Raw genomic sequence first — 24,000 nt, 5'->3', positions numbered from 1 at the left:
ACAGGAAACGTCACGGTACGCGGGACGTAAGGAAAATTACTGGAAGTACAGTGTTATTAATGATTAAGACTGTATACATGTAACAGGTTTCTGACAATACTACCGAGACGGATAACGTTTGATTTTCAACGACAAAACTACACTTGACTTCTTCCACCTCAAGAGACACGTATCGCGCCATCATACGAATAAGAGCGCCGCTATTTCACTTGGACTTGATCTACAATCTACACTGACTGACAAAGTTGTTTTGGAATGATCGAGAGACGCCCGCCACTCTGCCCAACCATAAAGAGAGCTGAAAATTGACAGGGCAAGTAAGACTATGTCGGAGACGGTTCAAAAATGCTCTGATGGCTCGCAATAACGCATCTCTCTACTTGTCACAGTCACTACGTATGGTAAATCCTGCTACTTTAGGAACTTCGAAGTGATGTTCTTCCAACCCCAACCCACGAATACAAGTAACCAGTGACTATGTACCCAGGCACTCAAGACGCCTCCAGACAGTTTCGGCTTCCCATATACGAGCAAGAATCCTTAGTTTAACTTGACTATTGCATCATACATCTTCAAATCTTTCTCTTGGGAAACGGAAGCCCGCTGACAAGACCATAGACTATATGTACCGACACTTGACTTCCCAAGATACCGAACATCACCAGATACCTGTCCCTTGCATGCCCAAGACAACCCCTACAACCACCCCAACATGTGAATAAACTCAAAAGAAAACGTTTGATTTCGATTCACCGGTCATGTTGTCGCGCACATCCACTTCTCTACTCGATGGCCCGTTCGGTGGACGGTGGTCGGTGGAGCTATTCCCACACCTCCCCTTGTCTAGACCGGAAGTCCGTAGGGCAAGGGCACGTCACGCGCCGGCGCAGGACTAATATCTGAGGACCCCCTGCGCGCTTGGTCACATCGGCATGTGAAGATCGTACGTGCTGGGTAGGGGTCTTTGTGGACTCAGTGGAACTCGGGACGGGGGGGATTGGGGGAATCTCTTACGGGTAGGGAAACTTAGGGAACTAGGGAACATTTACGGGTGCGCTGATCTGGTGGTCTGGTGGCCATAAAAATGGCGGGCCCTTTCCGTCTTCGCAAAGATTCCGTTCCCCTCTCTATAGCTACGGTCTGGCGTCCTTTACAGCTCACACTTACCAGCGTGCTGTTAAACAGTCAACTACAAAGGCAGGGTTCTAGATTACCACACTGAATATGTCCAAGAGACTTGAAAGATTCCGACGGTTATTGCGGAGGACCCTGTAAAGAGGAAGACAGCACGTACCGTTCACACGGATTTCACAATCTTTGGCCCTGGTGCAGACACCTTGTTTGTAGCAATGGTGTCACATCACACAGTCACATACCGACGTCCAACGATGGTACTCTTTGACATAAAGGCACTAACAAAATATACACAGACAGCCGGACTATATTCGTCCTACTGTCAATCGCAACCATATATGAACATGAGATTCTGAAGTTTTCGTAGATTTGTAGTCCCTTGAACACCTGTCTTACGCACTTCAGCTTTGTTATGCGACAAACGTCGAGGACATACAGTGGTAAAGGAGTCTTTGAGAACATTCCAAGTAGAATGGAATTTGGTTCAGCACAGCCACAAAGAAGCGAAAAAAGGGAGTCGATCCACGCCGTACAACAGACAACCCCAGCCGAGCTACATGCACATAACCTGGTTGCCTCGCTGTCTCGATTCCAGAGCTGTATGTGAAGAAAGAAAACTATCAGTGACATTAGAAGGTATCATTGTGTGTTCAGAACTTCATAATAATTTTATGTACGCGCACAACTCTTGCTCGGTTTTGGAGGGAAGCAACAAAGGAGATCTCGGGGAAAGGGAAAGGGCATTGGGAATCTCGTGGCTTGTTTTCTTTCGGAAGGAATGAGGATTGTGTACCTATGTGTACTTATCGCTTGTCCTCTTCAACTTGAGTTTGGGGCACAAAACTTTTCCCAGTCCTAAGGTTACCATGGAAGTGCCTCAAACCCTCATCCTTGGGTGGCAATTCTTCGTAAATCAGGTCCTCCTGGCCGGATGCTGACTCTTCCAAGACAAAATATCGCTGAGAAGTACATGCTCCGTAGTAGGTGTAGGTTTTGCTATGACCTATCCTAGGTTTTCTGCCAGCCCGATGATTCACAACCCTTTCTCGCCAACCACCCACATTGATCACAACGCGTTGCCATTTGGTTGGTCCCGGCCGTTGCCTAACAAGTATCGTGAAACAGTCATAGGCCCTCGTGAGATCCGGGTCTTGGCCAGGACGGTGACTAGAATCGGGCTGGATAACTGTCTGTGTATGTAGGACGAGACTGTGCAGACGGGGAAACTGACAGAGGGCCAAGAGACATGTCTCCGGAAAGGCCCTATGGTCGATGTCTATCTCAAGTGATTCTAGCGAACTCTGAGACTTTGAAAGAATAGTAAGTTGTTCGGCATTCAAGACAGGGCGATGTTGGCGTAAATTGTTGGAGATATGATGATTCCGAAAGACCAAGCTGGTTAAAGACTGGGCATGAACCAGAAGTGCGTCGATGTGAAAGAGTTCAATGAAGCAAGTGAGGTTCAAGGTCTGCAATGCCCTAATGTCTTCCTTGATGAGGGCGTATAACTTCTCGGTTGCACGCCTCGAATTCTCATGTTCGATGGCCTCGCTGTAATCCTCGACATGAAGGTGTTGTAGTTGAGCAAGATCGGAAAAGGGAACCGATTCGAGGAACTTGTAGACAGGTATCATGAGAAGTGCGAGAGACCTAATTCGAGAAAAGTCCCAGTGCAGTTTGACGTCCTCCGCGTCATGCTTCCAGTCATAATTTTTCAACATGAGGTCCTTGAATGGCGGCAAGCGCTGATTTTCTTCGAAGATAAACTGTCGTCCTGGAACTCGCGGAGCTCGACTACCCATGTAGTGGAATGTTTCCAGTATCGGGGTTCTCAAAAGAAGCTTCTTCAAAATGTCCAAAGCCGATTCAGAATGGAGCACCTGTGTAGAGCCCATCTTGAGAGAGACCAAAGACTTGCCGAAGTCAGTTTTCGGTGGAAAACCTCCAAGGTTCCAAGCTTCATCGATTGGATTCGTCAGTGTGAAGTTGTCAATGTAGAGCCTTGCATTGCCCTCCCTCAGGTGGACTTCCATGTCGTAGACTTGTTTCCAGGGGCATATAGGTTCCACGCTACGACCAGGCGAATAGGTGTACTTTACTGACTGAAGCTCTTTTGTGTTGGCCAGGAAACGCTTGATGTCGTCCTGCTTGATGTCACCTCCGATGAAAAGTTGTCGAGTATATGTGAAGGCCTTTTCCTGGCGACGGGACAATATTTCTTCCGGATGTTGTTCGTCAACGAGGAGGTCCAATGGGACTGTACGATAAATCATTGGCGTCACAATATCGTTGAACCTTCGACAGACGCACGCAAGTGTTGATAGGCCTGCGGGATGAAGCTGTAACGACAGGATTAGATAAGCCCCATGCCAAGTCATCATAGGCTTGAGAGTAAACTTACTTTTTGAAAGACAAGTAACAACACATCAGTGCAGAGATTATCGAGCCTCAGAGAGGTATTGTAACAAGGGAGGCCAGGTAAGGCGAGAGTACTGCACGGTTCCTCCATCTAGAAAAGCGTACCAACAGAAGCGATGAAAAAGACAGCTGATCCTCGGACGTGAATCGCTATTAGGAAGCAAAGGTCGTCTTCCCAGAGAGAGATACAAAGGGGTTTACAAGGGAGGCTCTGGCTGACTCCATCCTTATTAGAGACCGAATGTATGATGGGGATGGCCCGACATTATACATCTCAACCGTTGGGCTATCCTGCCAGTTTCCGACAAGAGAAGAAGAAAGCAAGTTGAACAATGAAGAGACCCGACACCCAGCACACGTCAATCTACAATGCAAACGCTTTTCTGTGAACCCTGTAGTTAGCCCAAGCCACGTATGGAGATGGGATTCATCAGAAAATTGGGTACCAAGTCCAGATTAGGCAGATTTGGGTAACTCAAACTGAAATGTAGGTCTAGTGCTGCCGTGGTGATGAAGAAGCTAGGTGTACATCACAATGTTTGTGGAAATGGAATGGCTATGAGAGACAAGAGTGTCAAGCGAGTGGTCGACATCGGAGCTGCCCCTGGTTTGGGGTAACGTGAAATGTAGAGATGGAACACCAAAACGTTGTGATCGGCGAGTCCCGAACTGTGGTTACCGTACACTGAGTGATACTGACAAAAAAGGAAGTGGCCGGTCCGGGTCTAGGGTTGGTGCTTGCCTGTTAGGGACGAGGACAACGGCTAGATGCAATTGGGAAGGACGGGAGACCAGGGGAAGCAAGTACACTGTACCTCTACCGTGACAGGATTGAAACCCAGTGTGTTCAAGTTTGACAGGATGAGGTGACTTCCGACAACTGGAACCTAGTCCTCTAGACTGACAACACGTCACTGCACCTCGGATGAGACAACATGCCTCTCGTCGGCCGTCACATTGGCTTTCTTCGCCCCTCTGCTTTCTTTCCATCATATCGTCACATTTTGTACAACTTCAATGCCTGACTTGACAAAGATCCATGAGTCTGGTCATTCGACAACCCCGGGTCCACGACCCACCCTACGCCATGCACGGCTGATGCTCGCTATCCTTTCTTCCTCCACTGAGCCAAAGAGAAGAGGAAGACCTACAGGAGTGTACACTACCATGTATGTTCCACTCCTCACATACGCTTCACGTTGGTGACCTGTTACCTGCGGGCGCGATACATCGAAGCCTAGACCCAAACTGTCGGTTCTACCCTGACCGGATGTTATCTCAACCTTCACGAGTCTCCGCAATGCCCACTGGTCTGTCAGTTTCTGACGATACGGCGTATTTTAGATGCGCCTATATTGGACGAGACCCCATTTCACACCCTCTGTTCCCCGGCTTCGGCCGTCCCTCTACGACTTGGGAGTGAAGCTGGTCTAGCTCTTGACTATTCCCGATCCCCTTCCCATGGTTGTATCGCGGTTTTCCATATACGGACCATGCGAAAGGTACATTGGTGATATGCGAGCGACCCCGAAGATCCAAGAGCACATCTGTCGAAAGAAGCTAGGCACAAAATCTCGCAATCTGCATGTCAAAGCATTCCATCATGTCTCGGATGCGATCTTCCAGACTTACCTCTTTGCTCGGCGTCCGGCAACGTAGCGTTGCGGGCATCGTCACTTTCCATACGTGTCGCCTAGCGGATGGGTTCGGGCGGCTGTTTGACAGGCATGACCTATCAAGTTGCTCAAATCTTCCTTGTTGACAGGTATCGCAACACATCGAATTCTCGCGGAGCGATATAAAGAATATACGGACAAGAACCAAAGTGTTTGGTCCATGAGACATGTACCTGCAACGGGACTCTTATCGAGATGACCCCTTCGACTACTGCAAAGCCAGGATCCTTCGGTTATCGCTCAATTTGACCTAGTACGACGCTATTGCTATGGCGGAGGCGCTTGTGGTTCGTCCGATCTTCGAAGAACTCTCTGGTGCATGGTGATCGAAGCTAGGATAGATCGATTTGATAAAACTCAGGTAGGTAGACACACTCGGCACACTTACGTAGAGTGCAGCATCCTCACCTAGCCCCCCACACCAGGCTGAATACGTGGTCGATGAAAGCTCTTCAGGACTTCATCACAGTTTCACATCACTTTCGTGGTCCTCTCCGCGCTTGTTCAGAGAGCTCGTGATTGAAGCATGTGGACGCGGTACCTGACCACGCTTACTGGACAAGAATAAGGCCGTTTTCTGTGCTTCGCAGTGGTGTGAAGTGTTTCAGGATCTCCTTGCTTCGTCTGCGCCCAAATTGTTGGTCCCCGGGGATTCTACCGTTCCGTCAAATGGCTCAGCTTCTGCGGGCCTCCCAAATGATATTACTACGGTGATTAGACGATACAACAGATGGAAGGGCAAGACTTGAGGAAGACGTCAAGTCACCAAGGACAAATGCAGTGGCGCTCGTAGAAGCATCAAGCCATTCACGAGAAATAAAGTTGGGGGGGCTTCGAAACATGTCGACAGGGGAGATGTGCCGAACTGGGATGCGCTTGATATGGAAAAAGACACGCCGTGGGGATGAGGATTGGACAGCGGATGATCGCATTGCACATGCCCAATCCTTGGGTGGTAACTCGCATGCCGCTCCTTAGACGCAGCTGAATTTGAAATGAATATACATTCGTACCCGTAAGAGGCAAACAGCTCCTTGCTAGGACAGGGTATAAAGGTAAAACCTCAAAAGTCAGAGCGCTGACAAGCAAACTAGGGGTGCTGTGGCATCACCGGATATCTTGATCGACCGACTCATGTACTCATTAGACCAGGTACGTGTGATGAAAAGGGATGAGTGTTTCAGCGAGACCACTTGATGTGACGTGTTGCTGCCTCCGTCTGCCTGCAAAAATACAAGAGAAAAAGCCAGAGGGTAGAGGATGGGATTGGAGAAGAAAACTGGAGAAAAACGAAAATGGGAGATTGAAAGAGACAAGGAAAGCAAACAAGCGTAGTTTCTGCCATATCCTCGCCCACAAGTGACCACATGAAAAAATACAGACCAAATCCGAACATCGACTTTTCCTCCCTACGTACCACAAATGCGCCGAGAAAGGGGGTCCCGTCCTCGCTCGGCCATTCGGCAACTATATCGACAGCCCAACGGACAAACACGATGCGCTCATGCAAGAACAACAATATTGGGTTGCTAACAACTCGTTGGCAAATCCCAGCGCTCTTGCTATTCTGATTCCTGCTGGCCCGCAGCAGAGGAGCAGCTTCAAGCGTCATGCTGTCGTGGACCCAGCAAACACTTGACACACAACTCAACTCTTCCCAAGTTTCAGGGTTCAAGACCCGGGAGGATCTATGCCGAGATCTGAAACTTACACTCGGGTCCCGATAGTCAGGCATTCCTTGGCAGTAGTTGAAACCAGATCGGCAGAATGGAGTAAGACATGAGTTGACAATGCGAGGCTGTAAATGTAGCGAGAGACGAAGAGCGTAGTAAATACGAATCCTCGTGAAGACTGGTTGATTGAACGTATTTGAACAATGAAAACTTTAACGCAGCTCATCACCTCGTTCGTCGTTCTGGTGCTCTTCTCCCGGAGCCGCGTCCTGTTCCCAAATCGTCGTAGCTTTCCCCCCAAGATCCCAGCCTATCAATGACGACGGGTAAAAGGAAAAAGTAGCTATCGTCATCTATTCATTCGCCGGCCCAGGTACCGTTGAATCTCATCTTTGGACCCCGGTCGAGCGATGCACATCCCCGCTACCGTACAACCCATCGTCGCTAACTGGCGTGACAGGCTCTGGTATCGAGTTGCTCGCTTTCCCGGCGCCAGCGCCTGTACCCGAACCTCCTCCAACCCCCATGTAATCGTATGCCGACGATGAGTTGTAACTGTAGTTGTCATTAATGCTTTTCCCGTCGCTCGTGCTATTGTTGTGACCACTACCGCCAAATCCAGGGTGATATGGCTCGAACGACAATCTTTCATCATTATTTCCCACATTCGTCGTGTTCAACGTTGACGGTTGTACTCGCCGCATCGAAGACGCTGAAGAATCAGGCTGGATCGGATCCCTGAAAGGGTCCTCTTCGTCACGATACGGCGTTCCCGTGTGAGACCTCGAAGGCCCCGCAGCGGCGGCGGAGGAAGATCCACCAGCTATAGACCTGGAAGAGATGGGTTCGTACTTGGAGTCGCTCAAGCCCCAGTTATCGTCAGACGAGGTAGCTGCGGCCTTGCCTTTCCCCCTACTGCTGCTGCTGGCGCCAACGCCGGCGCCCCGACCACTTCCGCTGCCGCTTCCACTCCCACTTCCACCTGCAGCCGCGCTACTACTTGCCAACCAGTCCTGGACGCCTTCATTTCTAGAATTACTCGTGCCCGCCGCCGCCGGAGGTGGCCGGCTTTGCTCGTTCACTACCGGCGCCACCGAGCCTGGCCTGCTCATGCTCTCGGAGCCGGGGGAGCCCAAGCCTAGCTGCTTCTTGGCGTTCAGTACCGCGCGCTGGTGATGGTTCAGCGACTGCTGCAGCTGCTCATTGGTGTCGATCAGGCTCTCCATCGTGTCGTTGTCGGGGGCGGGGTCCGTGGCGGACATGTACTCCTGGATACTGCGCGAGGCACTCGTGCACCGGTCCGCGAACTCTTTGATCAGGTCGTTGGAAAGGATTTCATGGGGTGGCGTGCAGGCGACTACTTGCTCGAGAAGTTTGGCGGAGGTGCGAGCTTCTTCAAGGCGGTTGGCGAGTTCGACGGGGTCTGGAAGCCGGGAGGTGTGCTGGGCGCGTTGGAAATATTCCTGCTGGTTCGGGAGCGACTGATGGTGTGATAGGTAGGGACTGTACTGTTGGGGTGGGGGTGGTGAAATGTGGTGCTTAGACGGTGTGGTTGAGTTAGTAGCCGCGTCGTGGTATCACTGAGCCTGCTACTGGATGTCCGTGGATGGAGGACAACTTACGCCGTAGACCCTGTATGCCTTTTCCTTCTCCCTTCTCCACATCTCGATAAGGAATTGCAGGTTCTCATCGTAGCCCTTTGTGTTTTCGAAGGCATCCAATGTCTCCATGAGCAACTGTCGAACATTGCCGTCCTTCCCTGACCTGAGCAGCTCTTTGGTGGTATCGGCAAACTTCTTATCCATGTTTCGCGTGAAGGTCGCAGCCGGATTATCGGCAAGGATTCGTATGAGCATGATGGCGTTGTATTGCAATGAGGGTTTAGTCCAGTAGTCACGATGTAAGTATTTTCGAATCAGGCGGGCGCATTCTGCGGCGGCGGCCGGCGACGACTCGGCCGCCTCGACGATCGATGGTAGGAAAGCGACTTCGTCACCCTGCTTCAAATCAGAAGTTGACCCTTGACATGTGCGCGTAGGAGCCTGGACCGGGGGTAGATCGGATATGTTGCTCTCAAAGCCCCTGATCCTCTCTTCCCAGCCGGACATGCAGTTGGATTTGCGACTGACGGTGCGACTAGAACAAACATACCGAGTTGCCACTATCAGACATACAGAATTGTTTCTATCAGTGTAAACGGCCCATGTCAGCGGCTTGGGCTTTCTGGGAGACAGGCGTGTTTCAAAAGGGGGAAGGGGGTGAGGGAGCAGCCTACCACACAACGGGTTGCCGTTGCCTCGGGACCATCACCAGTCGGATCGGATGTCGCGTCGTCGCCGTTTCCATTCCCACTTCCACTTCCTGCTATACAAGCAAAGGGAGATCAGCTTCAGAACATAAGATAAGCGGAAAGGTCAAGTTGCGTTTGCTACCGCACCGATAATCGCAAACCGATCCCATAAACGGTGGCTTGGTCGCGGAGACAGCTTTCTGACCAGCGCTTACCATTTGAGAATGTCGGCTTTTTCTTGATGCTGCTTAGCATCTTATTCATGCTGAAGTTCTTCATCTTGCTTGTCATAATCGCGCCCAAGCTCGGGCGGCGTCTCGAGTGTAGAGGGAGGGCGTGGACGTTGAGGATTGTCTTAAACCGCGGTAATGTCTGCCTGATGTCTGGGTACGTAACGTGGCGGGCGTGCAGGCGAAGAGTTGTGTTGTTGCCTGCTTGGTCGCGAAATTCATCAATTCGTCGAGAAATATGTGTACGGGAGAATGAGAGCTCTGACGGGCGCGCAACTGAATGAATTTCGTGGTGAACTATCGAAGCAGATGATGCAACTGCTGGGTTCCCCGCGAGGCAGGTGAGTAAGAGAAGGCAGAGGATTATTGAAGACTAACAGAGAGCGGGAGTTGAGGGGAAGGTACCTCTAGGTAAGGAACAGTGCAGTGCCTCCACGCGGTAACAAGGGTCCACGAAACGAGATCGGAGTTTACAAAGACAACGCGCGGCACTACATGCATGTAGGAGGGGTCGAGGATCCAGTGATAGGTAGCTTGGGACATCTTGGGCTGTTAGTAGACCGTAGAGGAATTCAATATCAGCCCGCTCCTGTCATTACCTACGCTACGTGTTTTCGGATCCATGCAGAAGTGGATGATAGGTATGTCGGCGTTTGAAACCAGCCATCGATGCTGCCTGCCGTGCCTATTGAACCACGCTCTGGTAGCCTTCATCGTCCCCAAAGCCATTCGGGTATTATGCGCTATATATGCAGTTGTATCAATGAAGAATGTCGTTTCAGTGAGCTGCGCAGTCTGTGGTCAATCCAGAATGATGGGCGAGCTACTCAGTACCTATAACAGCCTCTTTAATCGCCCATCCAAGAGGTATTAGTACAAGCGGCTGCCCACCTTTCTGATGGAGACAGGGAGGGTCCTTTGATCTTGGCTACTTGTGATTCAAGACTGCCCGTTTGGACCTGACCTCAAAGTGCGTAACAAGGCGTGATCAACCAGAAAACAACAAGGCTCAGCACACTCGCCTGCCTCGAATACGTTGTGGTATAATAATCCCGGCTTTAAAATACTATCCAGCCTTGGACCACATCATATAAGAGTACACTGTCCTTCAGCCATGGGAAGTCAGGCAGTGGATTTCACATATAAAAGCCTCCACACTGTAACCGAATGTCCAAGCCCTTTATACTACACAACGATGAGGCGTCAGGCTACCATTAATCACTCTGTTTTACAATGCCTCGCCAACAACGATGCCGCAAGCTCTGAGTCCCAACCAAGCGGCCGTCATTCCTCCTCTTCCTCATCAACAAGATCCTCCACGATCAAGTTGCCTCCCCTGCCCATTTTTTGAGCGATAGTAACTGACGCGGTAGGTTCAAAAACCTCCCTTGGCATCACGGACGCAATCCGGAACGCGTACTTGTGCTCATAATTTTCAGGCTTATCTGTGCTCTCTTCCACATCTCCCTTCTCCTCTTCGTTCTCAGGGTAAAGCAAATCATAGCATTCGACAAATGCATAGACATCCTCCAGTGACGCGTCAGGGGCAAACTTCCGCGTGACTCTCCCCCTTCCGGACGACTGCGACATATTAAGCGCCAGACGGACCGCATCCTTTACCGAGACATCAGGCTCAGCGGCAATAGTCGTAGCACGCCATCTTCTCCACTGCTGGCGTAGCTTTTCCTTTCGCTCCGCTGCCTCAGCCTCTTCTCGTGCGCGCCTCTCCGCCTCGGCAGCAGCTGCCGCTGCCTCTCGCCGTTGTCGTGCTCGTTCTCTATCAATAGCAAGCGACCGTTCATAAGCCGAATCCTGCTCAGATCGCAAGTTACGGGCCATATCCTGTGCCGCGCGCTCGGCGCGAACACTGTCAAGATCAGGCGCGTACTTTTCAGTCGCTCCCCGGATCCCAGCAATGAAGACGGACGGAGAAACAGGCCCTGCAATACGCCTCACGATTCCCATCCGCGTGCTTCCCTCTTTCGGCGTGAGGCACACCAAGCATGAAAACGGAAACTTGGTGCACATGTACTCCATGGAAACTTGATAAGCTTCAGAGTCCAGTACATTTCCTCCCCAGATTATGATGTTGTTGGCGGGATCGTTGATGAAGGCCACGACCTCGGGGTCGAGAAGCGTATCTTTGATGAATGAGTCGGTGTCATCGTGTTCTGGTGAAATCAGTATCGTCAACAAGAACTTGAGATCTTTCTTTGCGGTGTCCAAAGCTTGGGCATGTCCGCCGTCAAAGAAGATCAGATCATGCGTGCCATAATACTCCTCAAATTCTCGTTTAAATCGCCCAGCCGTCTCTTTGGGAAGCAAGCTCCGCCGAGATTTTCGGAATGATGCTGTTAAAGCATGGGGCCGCAGAGACTGCGGAATAAAGGACAGTATGTAGAGTAAAGGGCGAAACAGACTGGCAAAGACTCGTAAAACCATCCGGAAAGGCGACAAGAGGAATGAAATCAGTGATGGGGTTTGGTATGTAACGGGCCTCGGGGGCACCACACGCGGGGCGGGCGGTGTTCGATTCGCGCGGTGTAGCCCATGCTGGTGCGCGATATCCGACCAGACGGTTTCGTGTAATGTCTCATGCCTACCGGCAACCCTAGGAACTTGGTTCTGTGCTGCTTGGGCTTCGGCAACCAGGTCGGGCCCTTCGCCGTCGAAGAACTTGGCTATTGCTATCTGCGCCAGACGTCAGTCCCAGCACGTGCATGCAGGCATCGAAAAGCCGGGGGGCCTCTAGCCGACAATTACCTGAACATTCCACTGCGACCGTTCAAGTAACGGAATAGCATCCGTGATCTCCTGCCCGGTAACATCTGTATATTGCTGCAAGGCCTGCTGTTGTTCCGGGGACAGCTGGCCGATGTCCACCGCACTGTCGCCTGACATTGTTTGCAGTTCGGCGGTCGCGTGAATAGCTAGAGTATGAGTAGAATATCAAACCGTCACTTGCTGAATCGTGGACGAGATGGGTCGCTTGGAGAAGGGTTGGCTCCTCGACCGCGCATCAAACGGGGCAGATTTCAAACCAGCTGGCCTCGGTATGCTCGCGATGCTTGGTTGTCGAAAAAGCGACTTGTCACATATAGCTCTGCTCGTGATCGCGACTGGAGATTGAGTGAACCACGATGGAGGAATAGAGAAGAGAGAGAAAGAAAGAAAGAGAAGGGAAGAAGAAGCGGAATGTAGACCAAGGAGGAAGAGGTCGAATGGTGAACCTTGATGGTGTACAGTACCGGGCTGTAGCGACCTACAAGTACATACATATGTCAATGTCTGCGCGTTGAAGCTGAAGCGTGAAGATACCACGTCACTTAGATGAGGTCAGCGGCCTCGGTTATGTGCCTAACGCAGGTCCCTGGGCAGCGATGCACAAATCTGATAGTCGCATATCGGCAGCTGTCCGCGGTGGAACCTTCTCCCAGAGGTCCCAGGTCCCGTCGGGAATGGGGGAGCCGGGTGGAACTGAGGGCGGGCAACCGGGCACCTACCGTAGAGTCTCGCGAAACTCGCAAACTACCTTCCCTCATTGAGCGCCGGGCCTATGGCAGATCTGTGCAGGCAGCTGGCAGAATCAGGCCGGTCGCTGTGCAGTAAAATGTATGCAAGTTAGCGTGAAGGGCAATGTCCTTAAGTTTTCACTAACTGGGCGGGCACTTGCGCTGGCATATGTATGCTTACGAGGCATACTTCAGCCAGATTTCTGCCATATGCCCGGCGCTCAATGAGGGAAGGTAGTTTGCGAGTTTCGCGAGACTCTACGGTACTGCTACAACTTGGTGGAAGTGGAAACAGGGTCGCCAAGATGGTGGGAGTGGTGGGGTGGGAGCGATGGCACACTCGTCGATGCGACCGGGTGCGAGTTCCCTTCCTGTGTGGTGTCTGCCCTGGACTCCCGCCCGGCACGCAGCTGTGCCCTGTCCGCAGCCCAGCCCGCCGCCGCGTCGCAGTTCCTCAGCTTTCTTTCCCGTCCGTCGCTGACACTGGAGAAAGTGAGTGGGCACTCGTGGGCAGTAGCTACCGCTAAGGTTCCCGTCGTCACGGTCACGCATCGCCGTTTTTGCTCCGCAACGTGCTGTAGCGAATTGTGCTCGCAAAACCATCCGAATCTGACCCCCCTTGGACTCGATTCGTCAAGTCAGCGCAGCCAACCGGACCTCCCTCACCCTCAAAGCAGCCCCAGGATTGCATACGACATCTGCCAACCAGCAGTCCCCTTTGTCCCTCCGCGAGTGGCGCATTGGATCTCCAACCGGTCCATCGCGTGCCATCCGATCCGATCATATACGTCCCTCCTGTCCATCGCCAACCTCGTCAGCGTATCGTCGACGTATAACCCGGAATCTCGAGCTTTCCGCTGCTACCGCTTGCTGCCACGCAACTCTGCGCCGGCGCCTTCGCCGTTCCCTATGGGTGTCGGCTTGTCCGAAATATGGGAGAGATCCGTGAGGGTGAAGAAGTATATCCACCTCTCCGTGCTCGCTAGATGTGCTTTTGCTAAGCTGCTCTGCTGCAGGCGTTGTAAAATCGGCCTCGGGCTCGTTCATCCCATTTGCTAGTCCAATACAATAATTCACCCGTCTACACCATGGCCGCAACGCGATATAATTCGGGCGATCTCCGAAGGCAAGTCGGGTCGCCGCGTGCAAAGAACCGCGGTATGTCCTCAACGTAGCCCGGATCTCGATCTTCGTTCTATCGCAGCCCGTCCGGCGTGTCCCGCTAACTGGTTTACTGCCGAAGACACCAAGGAAACACTCTGCCGCAATGTTGTGATCTACGGACATTGTCGATGGGAGGACTCTGGGTGCACCTTCAACCATGACCAGAACAAGGCATCCGGCTCACAGACCGACCTGTAAGTTTTATCCTAACTCCGTTTACGTCCGCGTGCTGTGTCAGCGGGGAGTTATGCTCCTGGGTTTTTGGAATGGGATTGCAACGTCATGGCGAGAATATGCTTGTCTGGTGTTTTTTATTTCATTTTATTTTCCGTTGTGTCGGTGTGCCTTGTCTGTTTCTGACTTTGGTGATAGCAACTCTAATCGAAGAGTCTTCAATGTCGAATCCCCATCCTTTACGCCAGCTAACCAGCAGCAATCAGCTGGAAAGAAGTCCACCTTTTCCTCCCAAGCTGCGAGTGCTGCCCCATTCACCCCAAGGGGAGTTGGCAGTAAGTGTCCCAGGGCGGTTCTGAGGCCTATATGGATGTTCAGGCAATGTTTAACTCAACCATAGCATCCACGCCGACTCTACAGCAAGCGAATGATTCGACCATATTCAACCCAGCGGCTATTAGGGAATTTACCCCGCAAAACTACGATGTTGGCAACACGGTAAGTCATATGTGGAAGGCTGGCAGATGGCCTTTGCTCACAGTCGTCGGCAGATATCGCAGAATGGGGCACAACACGTCACTCAGGACGGTGGTCTTTACAGCGACCCTTTTTCGATAAGTTCACTGGGTCAAACTATGCCGCCGGCAGGCCAATACAACCCATACGCAAACGACCCAAACAATCTGGCCGGTGCTGGGGCAGGATTATATCAGCCCGCGGGTTTTGGCAATGGGCTGGTCCATCCACCCAACTACCATCTCTACCAACCACCATCGGAGCTGTATCGTCCAAGCCTTCAACCTTATCAGCGAACCACGTATGACTTCTTCATCCCAAAGGATAGGCGAGAAAACTTGCAGAAGAAACTGTTCCATATGCAGCAATTACTACCAAGTGAGTCCATAACTTCTTCAGTGGAGATCGGTCGCTAACCGCAGCAGATTCCGGGCTTCCTAATCTTGATCGCTGGCACTCGCTCTTCCCTCTCGATACAAAGGCTACGAGGAACTCCACTTGCTTTGGCTATCCTAGTTGGATGTACAAAGCACAGAACAACAAGAATGGGAGACACTTCGCCTTGAGACGTATCGAAGGTAATGACATGCCCAGTTTCTGGCTTTGAGAATAAAAGTTCACTAACTCGGCTCTGGCAGGTTACCGGTTGACCAACGAAAAGGCCATCCTCAACGTCACTAAGGAATGGAAAAAGATTATCAACGCAAACATTGTCACCGTACACGAAGCATTTACCACCGAATTTTTTGGCGACAGTTCTCTGATCTTCGTGTATGACTTTCACCCTCTTTCCGAAACACTCTACGACCATCATTTTCCACCAAACAACAGCCACAACAGACTACGGAATACGAACAAGATTCCCGAAAACGTTTTATGGAGCTATGTGTGCCAAATAGCAAACGCGCTGTTGGCCATCCACAATGCCAAGCTGGCCGCCCGCTGTCTGGAGTTGAGCAAGATCATCTGGGAAAACAACCGCATTCGGCTTGCGGCGTGCTCAATCCTCGATGTACTACATCATGACAGCCCCAATCGCAAAACAATTGAGGAGCTGCAACAAGAGGATTTTGTCAAGTTTGGCAGAATTATTCTGGCTCTGGCCACGAACACCCCGACGCTCAATTTCAACAACATTGACGCTGCTCTGGCTACCATTGTGCCGCGCTATTCGACACAGTTGAGGGGAGTATTGGAATGGCTCATTAAGCCTTCTGCTCCAGGGGAAACCAAGACGGTTGAGACCCTACTTGGCGGAATCACAACACACCTCGCCAATTTTGCCAATTTTGTCATGCAGGAGTCCGATGAGAAAGAGTTTCATCTTATGAGGGAATTGGAGAATGGCAGGATTGCCCGTCTCATGTTCAAACTGTCCGTTGTTAACGAGCGGGGCGATTCTTGTGGGGTGCACAACTGGTCGGAAACTGGAGAGCGCCTCCTCCTAAAACTATTCAGGGATTATGTCTTCCACCAAGTGGATGCCGATGGAAAGGCCCGGCTCGACACGAATCACTACCTCAATTGCTTGAGTAAGCTTGACGCCAGCTCCGAAGAACAGATCTTGCTCACCAGTCGCGACAATGCCACGGTTTTCGTCGTCAGCTACAGGAGTATACGACAGATGCTGGATCGTGCGTATGGCGAGCTTGGAAAGGAAAGTAAACCGAGCGCGACGGGGGCAACCATGTAAATTATAGAGTCTTTCAACTCGCGCTTTCTGCCAATGGCTCCACCTGTTCGGCGACGGCCACGGCCACGGCCAGGATCTGGATCGCAGCTCAAATGAAGGCTGAACGACAATAATGGACGTAGCAGCCCGACCAAAGCGAGCTTGACCTACCAGGAAAGCGAAGAGGAGGGATTGAGAAGAAGAAATGTGACTAAGCGGTGGAAAGTGGTTAACAGCGATGAGCAGATCATATTAGATAGTGAACTAGAAAACAGACTCAGAACACGTGCCCAATTCCGTCCCAGAGCAGGATGTGGGCTGAAAACAACTGGCCTAAGTATGCGGTGAGCCGAACTATTCGTTATCTTCCCAAGCGTCCTCGTTCCACTAGGAGATGCTGAATGAGAAAATTTGCCGCTGCTGGAGAGTTCATGGAGCCAAGGGACGTTCTTGAACAGGCATGTGTTGCCTTCTGGCTTGATTTCCAGTTAGATTCCCCCACTCGTCAATAACGGCGTTGGCTGGACGTTTACCATAACTCAGGGCAGCCAGCTGCATGTGCTTTTCCTCTCGATGTAGCCAACCCTTGTTCTTACAGTCCCTCTGGTGGGTATCGTTGGTATCTGGGGCCGACTTGTGTTCCTTCATGCTCGACACTGGGTGTTTGCTCACCCAACTCAGCAATGTTTCCCTTGTTGCACCGTCCTATCCTTGAGTGGGGCGGATATCATGACACATTGTTAAGACTTCTCTCAACCTACCAGGTTTCTGTCCTGGCGTTCCTTCTCACTGTCCTGCCCCGTTTTCCTTCGTCAAAATTGTCGTCTCGTCAATTTGCAGTATCGCTCGGTTTGCGAGCATGACGGGATGGCGTTCAGATTCCCGAAGTTGGTATGATGTTTCGAAAATGATGCAGTTTTACTTTGTCCAGAAGAGCATTCCCTTCTGCTCAAGCTTCCTCCTCCTGCTGAGCGAAGGGGTTCGCAATCACCTCGCTTCCGTCGACGGGGCTGATCACAACGAGGAGCGTACCGCGCGCAACAACAAGTCCTAGAGGACGCGTGGTTTCGTTGCCTTCTTCGTCTGTTATAGGTGCGTGGGTTAGGACCAACTGGGGCCAAAGAGAACGAGGTGCACTGGGCAGAGAAAGGCAAGGGAGGCAACAACTTACCTCTCACAGCTTCCTGCACATCATCCAAAACCAAGTTCATAAGCGCATCATATCCCTTGAGCGTACCGGTAACTGTTGTGTCGAAGACAAGGGAAGGTGTTTGTGTCAGCTTTGTACAGGGAGCTTTGAGGGAGCTCGTTGAGGGGACTCGGGGAAAAGCCATGTCATGACGTACCTTCACGTCCACCGTTGAACTTGACAGTAATGCGCTGGTCCATATACTTCTTGAGGTCGAGAATGTTTTCCTTCTTAGGGCGCTCGCCGCGATCACCGCCCTGAGCACCACCGCCTCCCTGGCCTCCACCGGCGCCGGAGCCGGAACCACCTGCTCCTCCACGGTTACCTCCGCGACCGCCCCGGTAGCCGCCGCCACCACGGCCTCCCCTATTCCCTCTATCGGCCATTGTTGTGTTTCTTTGTAAAGTTAATTGGGTATGCGCCGTGTATTGCGCTGGTGGGTATGGAAGAAGAGAGGAAGTCGTCGAAACCGAACCGATTGGCGACTGCCGAGTGCTGATTTGTGGTGTTGGTAATGTCGTTCGGCGCTGCGATTGTTGTCGTCAGGCTGGCTGGCGCTATGGGTTGCGATGGATGTCGTGGGGTTGGTCAGTCGTCCCGTCTGGGTCAGTCGCGTTTTTGGCGTCTGCATCCGCTGGCGGGAGTGACGCCTAGCTGAGTTTCTTCCACAGCTGTGCTTTGCCAAGCACCCCGCTGTGGGGCTGCCATCCGGCTGTAAGTGCGGGTAGTGTGGATCCTTGAGGTCCAGGTAGCATTCCCCAGACTGGCTGACGACAGGAGCCGTGAATCGCTACACTCCTACATTACATAGATTGAGTGGCCCAAGCTTTCTTTTTTAGCTTCTCAACTTCCCTTCCCTTCTCTTCCAGTCCAACCACAACCGGCTTGATCGAAACCTACAACTTTCTTAACTCTGCCTTCGTTCCTCGGACTTTTCTTCGTGAAGTCCAGCGCTGTAAAGCAATGCGTGTCATGAGTACCAAATTTGATGCGTTGGACGGCTCACAGACACGGCCCGCCAGCTCATCCACTACCATACACTACACTTTTGTTCCATGATCGCCCTGGTATCTTTATTTCTTTCTCTTCGGCTTCCCGCCATGTCCGTCAACTTTGCAGTGCCGTTGGGTTTTCATCTCTTGTGAGGAGCTTGTCAATATCCCAACATGTTAGTCACCTGCTACGACCTCTTAACATGGTCGGACGGCTGAAGAGGGAATACTTCGCCTGGCCATCGTTCAAGTTCTGTCTTTGGTTCTGAGCAACGGGAACAACTGCCAAACTAGTAGCGAAAACGTGGTGCGTTGCAGCAGCCGGCGTTGCGTCCTACGATCTTGGCTCTCAATGCAGCGGCGAAGGAACTTGTGTCCAAGACTGTCAGGCATGTGTGCCAAGAATCAAGAAGCGCCGTCTTTGAAATTCAGGTGCTTGACAAGACCTCAATTTCTCTCGGCAACATCCGAGAGCCATCGAACCAAGACGCACGCTCACCGGGCCAAGAGTATCCGATCGAGTTGGGTTCCATGTGACGAGATGCGATTGGGAGCTCACAAGTAGGTCCTACCAAACTCCAAGCTTGCCCAAGGAACAAAACGGGCCTTAGTTTCCGGCCGCTCGAGAATCGGTGTTACTACCTACATATTCCATTGTCGGATGCCTACACTACTTAACGGCTTGACCCCTCTATCCACTGGCTAGAAGTTTCCCTGACTCGTTGCCCCGGCTGTTATCAAACTTCGAACAAGGGAAGCGTATCCTCATTGACCTCACAATTTGCTCTCGACGATCAGACCTCCAGCTATCCCACTGCGAAACGGTTACGGCAAGTTTGGGTTCCCAATACAGGTCGAATCGCGCATGGTTCTGTACGCGCCTACCTATATTGGGCTTCCATCACCGGCTTGAACCGGCACCACTATACTACAGCAGTTCACCGCAGGCTCGCCCTGGTGATGCGGGACAGTCTCCTCGAGTCTACCCTGCCACGGCCAGGCTAACATCTGTAAAGTCGATACAAACAGTTCTCGAATAGAGACAGAACCTGGCCAAGATATATAATATCAGGGAGTGACTTTAAACCCACGGTGTCCACTCGGAGCAGTTTCTCCTTTGCTTGGTTCTGTTGTGACGCCGCAAGATGCCGGCAGGCGTACACAACGGGAAATCGGGGGATGGTTCCCCTGGACCCGGCCCCTCTAAGCGCAAGAGAGACCTAGACGACAATGGCATCCCCGGCCTCACCCGCCCTGACCGCATACCCCAACCACGGCCGCCACAGTCAGGTATGTTATAACGTGAAGAGGACAGATTTCCACCGAGCCAATACTTGACGGAGTTGCGCCATGACTTGGGCTCTTGCACTCTAAATCATGTCCCCATTGTCTTACTGATTATCACTAGGTAACACTACACCTATCAACTATCTTTCCGCTTCCGGAATCAAGACATCAAGCCTCGAACTTCTTCGTGGGGATAACTGCGCTTTCAACAAGGTCATATCCCTTATCAACGACTATGAAGGTATGAAGAGTACTCTGTAGTACAGTCTCCAGAGCTAAAATTATCCAAGGAGTTCTCAGTCGACATGAAAGCCTGGCTGCAAACTTAGGGGCCAAGCTCACCGCACCTCGTTTACTACGAGCTATGGAGAGTCTTTTTGAAGGTGAAATTACTGTTTATGCCAAGACTTCTTCCGGAATGGATCAGCCATACAAGCCTAGCTGGCTGGACATCCTCGATTTTGCAGCTGCTAATCCTGGCGAGTTCAATCTCACCACAACAACCAGTCGTGGCCGGGTCTGTCGCTTCTCTATGAAAAACGTCGATGTCGAGATCACCGAGGATGACTGGCGGCTTATCAGGTCCGGTGCTTTGGACCGTTTTAGCCTAGTTCCGCCCAAACCGTTGGAAGAGGATGACGGAATCGAGTTGGTCACGCTAGATATAGTTGAGGACCGAGTTCACAGGATCATTCAGAAGGCTGACGAGATAGCTGCCAAAGCACGGCAACTGAACTATCACTTGAGCGGCCGCAAGGCCGCCATTGCGGCTCGCTATACGTTCCAGCATTCTTCAGAACTGAATCATTACCCGAAACGCCACAGCGAGCTGAAGCCCGATCCTGATCTCCGGGCTTATTTACTGCGGCAGTTTCTATCTCGAGCTGCCCAGCACGACGAGACTTCTAATATAGGAAAATCTGGCTCAAGTCCCGCTTTTGCATCCTCTAATCATTCGCAGCTGCATTTACGGCAGGCTGTTATTGTCCGGTCACCACCAATGCCGACATCATCTGGAACATCGGCTCCCCTGCAGCAACTTACTGGCTCGATCCATATGGAGAACTCGGTGCGGCAAGATCCAGCACATCGATTTTCCTGGGGATCCGGTGCTTTGGAACGCCATACCGCTACCAGCCGATCCGGCACACGAGCTGTAGAGAACTTTGAGCGTGCAGCATCGACAAGCCCCCCTTGCGACCGCTGCCGGAGGCTACAGATACCCTGCGTCAAACATATGGGCAGCAGTTGTCAAGGGTGTGCCGACAACCGCGAGCGATGTGACTGGAAAGCAACGACGCATAATGAGATTTTTGCATTGCTCGGGACAAATACGTCCCGAGAGGGCAGGCCTGGAATAGCAGCGAAGGCGGTAGCTGACCAAGAAATGTCAAAATGCACTTCCACGAGAGCGGAAAATTCGAATGGGCTTGGTACTAGTCATCGTTTGAACATTAGGGATGGTGAGCAAACACATGATGAGGATACGGATGGGAGAGTAGGAGCGGCAGAGGATAATAGGGAAGAAATCGGACGGCGTCCCGGTTAAGGTCTTTCTGTAGGAGGGAAAGGTCAAAGGACCGCGAGCACGTCACTAAGCAACGCCTGGAAGCGACGGACTGACAAGCTCGAGTAAATGGGCAGCAGCAGCAGCAGCAGCAGCAGGGTTTGCAGAAGTCGCTAGCGCACTAGCAAGCTTAGATCGGGGTACCAACGAGAGCGCCTCTTGTAGTTCACAAACGTATTCGCGAGGAATGACAGTAGGATATCATACAAGAGGGACAAGCTATACAGAGACATGTGTGCATCTTGTGATCTTACTCGATGGCGGCAACAACATATAACACTCATATTGCGAGACTGTCCACGCTAGGTTACTTCTCTCTCTCTTGAGTACCTCTCTGATTTGCTAGTTTCTTTTCTCTTCCTTTCTTTTCGTATTATTATTGCTGCCTTTCATTTTTCCCTGAACTGCTGACAGAAGCCCAAAATTTCGGTCTTTGCTTGTTACGTTCCCCGTCCAGTACACCTAACCTACATAAAGTTGATCCGATTATTTTCCCCGTATATTCATCCCCTTCCAAGTCCTTTGGCTGCTAGACAGGTAGCCAAAGACTTAGTGTCCCTTCTCTCCGTTCCGTCGTAGGCCTCAAGCCAAGAGTCCAAATGTTTCCCTGGAGTTGTTATCCAAATAACTTTGTCCGCAAGTTGAACAAAAATTCCAAAATACCTAGGTACGCCATAAATATAACATTCACACCCTCCTAACCTCCCTCCTGAAACACGCAGTTCTGGTAGATTCACCTTCAGTTCACATCCTTCTCTCTCACTCTTCCCTTTCTATCCCTTTCCCCTTCCCCTTCCCTTCCCCTTTCCCTTTTCCGTCCCCTTCCCCTTTCCCCTCTTCGTCTGCCTTCGCTTTTCCATCTCTTTTCATTCCCTCCCATACCCCCCTCTTTCCCCTCTCGTTCAGTAGCCAACCCCCTTGGCGTTCACTGTAAACGACCCCAATACCGAGCAGCTTGGACCTGAAACCGATCCTCCATGTTCAGACACCGCGTCAGAATGGCGATGCGGATTTGCTCGTCCCGCTCATTGTCCGAGGGCGTGTAAAGCGTCGAAGAGCGGGAGCGGGTGATGAACTCGTTTAGCGCGGTTTTGCCATTGTTGCTGGGGTTGGGATGAGCTTGTGCTGCTGCTGCTGATGCTGCTGCTGATGATGATGATGATGATGATGGTGGTGGTGGTGGTGATGTTGGACGCTGGTGTTGTTTGTGGAGCTGTTGTTGCTGGAGTTGGGATTGTTCTTGTTGTTCTGGGTCTTGTCCCGGTTCTATACTTTGGTCCTGGACCTTTTGTTGATCTTCTTCTTTTTGGGGTCGTTGGTCGAGGGAAGACTGATGAGGAGGGGATCGGGAAATGGAACAGGACGGAGAGAGGTGAACATGATGATCATGATCATGATCATGATGGCGATGAGGAGGAGGAGGAGAATGATGATCAAAATGTTGGTATGATTGTTGCTTCCCCTTTCCAACTACATCCTCAGAGTGTTGGAATGGAGGAGTGATGGTCGAGTTCGATTCGAGCGAAGTCAGTGATATGCTCGTCATGGTCCCGGCAGTGGTGGTATCGACGAGAGAGTTGAATGTGTTTGCACTCAAAGTTTCGTCGGAGCTTGGAGAAGACATCTTGGAGTGGGAAGGTTTCAGGTAATGCAGGATGTAGCGGTGCGGTAGGTAGGTGGCTGGTCTGCTGGCAGCTGGTGCCCCTCTATCTGTATGTCAGGGAGTCGTGTATCTGAATGGCGGAAAACCATGCATATGGTCGTTTTTATTGGCTTGATGTTGACTTGAGGTTATCATTGCAGTTGTTTTGCAAGTTAGTTGCGAATTTCCATTGGTGCTGTAGGATTTCTTGTGGTTGTCCGCCCATCAGTGACCAGTGTCTCTTCGGGTGGTCCGACCGTTCTGGACTTTGACCTCTTATCTCGAGACTTCACTACATTTCCAAGTCATTCAAGGAAAGCGGCAATATCGATGAATCTTCCAGTGCCTGGCTGGCACTTCACATGTGCAAACACACGTGTGTAGTGTAAGCACGATTCCAAAGGCTCGTATATTGCGCACCGGAAGTTAGAAGATGGTGAAATCGGCAATTGTCCGCCAAGGTTTCTGAAATGGATTTTTCACCTCGTCCTTTGCCTATCTGGTGAGTGATGAACGTTTACCACACTTTGCTTTTAGATTATGAATTCTGAGTGTAGCGTCATACACACACCGATTGTGATGGTGAGTGGGATGATAGCGTCGTAGGGCCGAATTCTGGCATTGGAGTTCATGACATATCCCCAACTAAACCTTGCGAGCGACGCGAGATCCTGTCAGAATTATGATTGGAATCAGAACACTACGGTAGAAATGCTATCAGCGTATATTTCTCTTTCGTGGTCTATTGAGTGCGAATCTTGGTATCATCGCCCGGCATCAGGAGTCCATGGGTTCGGCAGCCCGAACTCGCAACCAGCCAAGCCGATGAACTGATGACCCACGGAATCCTTTCGTCTTTTCCTT

The 24,000-nt window shown here is 51.4% G+C and overlaps 7 protein-coding genes across 7 annotated transcripts; 2 read left to right on the top strand and 5 right to left on the bottom strand.

Moving 5' to 3' along the window:
- Positions 1-2,120: 2,120 nt before the first annotated feature.
- NEUTE1DRAFT_118556 (uncharacterized protein) lies at positions 2,121-3,844 on the bottom strand (the record flags this gene model as incomplete). Its single annotated transcript, XM_009857169.1, has 2 exons — positions 2,121-3,473; positions 3,536-3,844. Coding segments are annotated over 2 exons (1,461 nt in total), but the record flags the coding sequence as incomplete, so codon positions are not given.
- Positions 3,845-7,119: 3,275 nt separating this feature from the next.
- On the bottom strand, positions 7,120-9,470 carry NEUTE1DRAFT_70910 (uncharacterized protein; the record flags this gene model as incomplete). The annotated part of the gene is made up of 6 exons (XM_009857168.1): positions 7,120-7,170; positions 7,300-8,382; positions 8,524-8,898; positions 9,053-9,085; positions 9,177-9,265; positions 9,407-9,470. Coding segments are annotated over 6 exons (1,695 nt in total), but the record flags the coding sequence as incomplete, so codon positions are not given.
- Positions 9,471-10,441: 971 nt separating this feature from the next.
- Positions 10,442-12,401, bottom strand: NEUTE1DRAFT_70908 (uncharacterized protein; the record flags this gene model as incomplete). Its single annotated transcript, XM_009857167.1, has 2 exons — positions 10,442-12,112; positions 12,185-12,401. The coding sequence occupies 2 exons, from the start codon at positions 12,320-12,322 to the stop codon at positions 10,706-10,708; spliced, it is 1,545 nt and encodes a 514-aa protein (XP_009855469.1).
- Positions 12,402-13,694: 1,293 nt separating this feature from the next.
- On the top strand, positions 13,695-17,426 carry NEUTE1DRAFT_125468 (PAB-dependent poly(A)-specific ribonuclease subunit pan-3; the record flags this gene model as incomplete). Its single annotated transcript, XM_009857166.1, has 8 exons — positions 13,695-13,892; positions 13,950-14,091; positions 14,177-14,291; positions 14,470-14,606; positions 14,672-14,769; positions 14,823-15,165; positions 15,213-15,365; positions 15,426-17,426. The coding sequence occupies 7 exons, from the start codon at positions 14,022-14,024 to the stop codon at positions 16,478-16,480; spliced, it is 1,971 nt and encodes a 656-aa protein (XP_009855468.1).
- Positions 17,409-18,034, bottom strand: NEUTE1DRAFT_53111 (uncharacterized protein; the record flags this gene model as incomplete). Its single annotated transcript, XM_009857165.1, has 3 exons — positions 17,409-17,542; positions 17,631-17,702; positions 17,806-18,034. 3 exons carry the CDS (start codon positions 18,032-18,034, stop codon positions 17,409-17,411), a joined length of 435 nt encoding a protein of 144 aa, XP_009855467.1.
- Positions 18,035-19,612: 1,578 nt separating this feature from the next.
- On the top strand, positions 19,613-21,695 carry NEUTE1DRAFT_70900 (uncharacterized protein; the record flags this gene model as incomplete). Its single annotated transcript, XM_009857164.1, has 3 exons — positions 19,613-19,930; positions 20,049-20,168; positions 20,257-21,695. 3 exons carry the CDS (start codon positions 19,786-19,788, stop codon positions 21,474-21,476), a joined length of 1,485 nt encoding a protein of 494 aa, XP_009855466.1.
- Positions 21,696-22,419: 724 nt separating this feature from the next.
- On the bottom strand, positions 22,420-23,118 carry NEUTE1DRAFT_141740 (uncharacterized protein; the record flags this gene model as incomplete). The annotated part of the gene is made up of 1 exon (XM_009857163.1): positions 22,420-23,118. One exon carries the CDS (start codon positions 23,116-23,118, stop codon positions 22,420-22,422), a length of 699 nt encoding a protein of 232 aa, XP_009855465.1.
- Positions 23,119-24,000: the final 882 nt, after the last annotated feature.

This window comes from Neurospora tetrasperma (genome assembly GCF_000213175.1).
Source record: "Neurospora tetrasperma FGSC 2508 unplaced genomic scaffold NEUTE1scaffold_81, whole genome shotgun sequence".
NCBI lineage: Eukaryota > Fungi > Ascomycota > Sordariomycetes > Sordariales > Sordariaceae > Neurospora > Neurospora tetrasperma.
The sequence above is the reverse complement of the archived record's forward strand: the minus strand, read 5'-3'. Positions and strand labels throughout refer to the sequence as shown.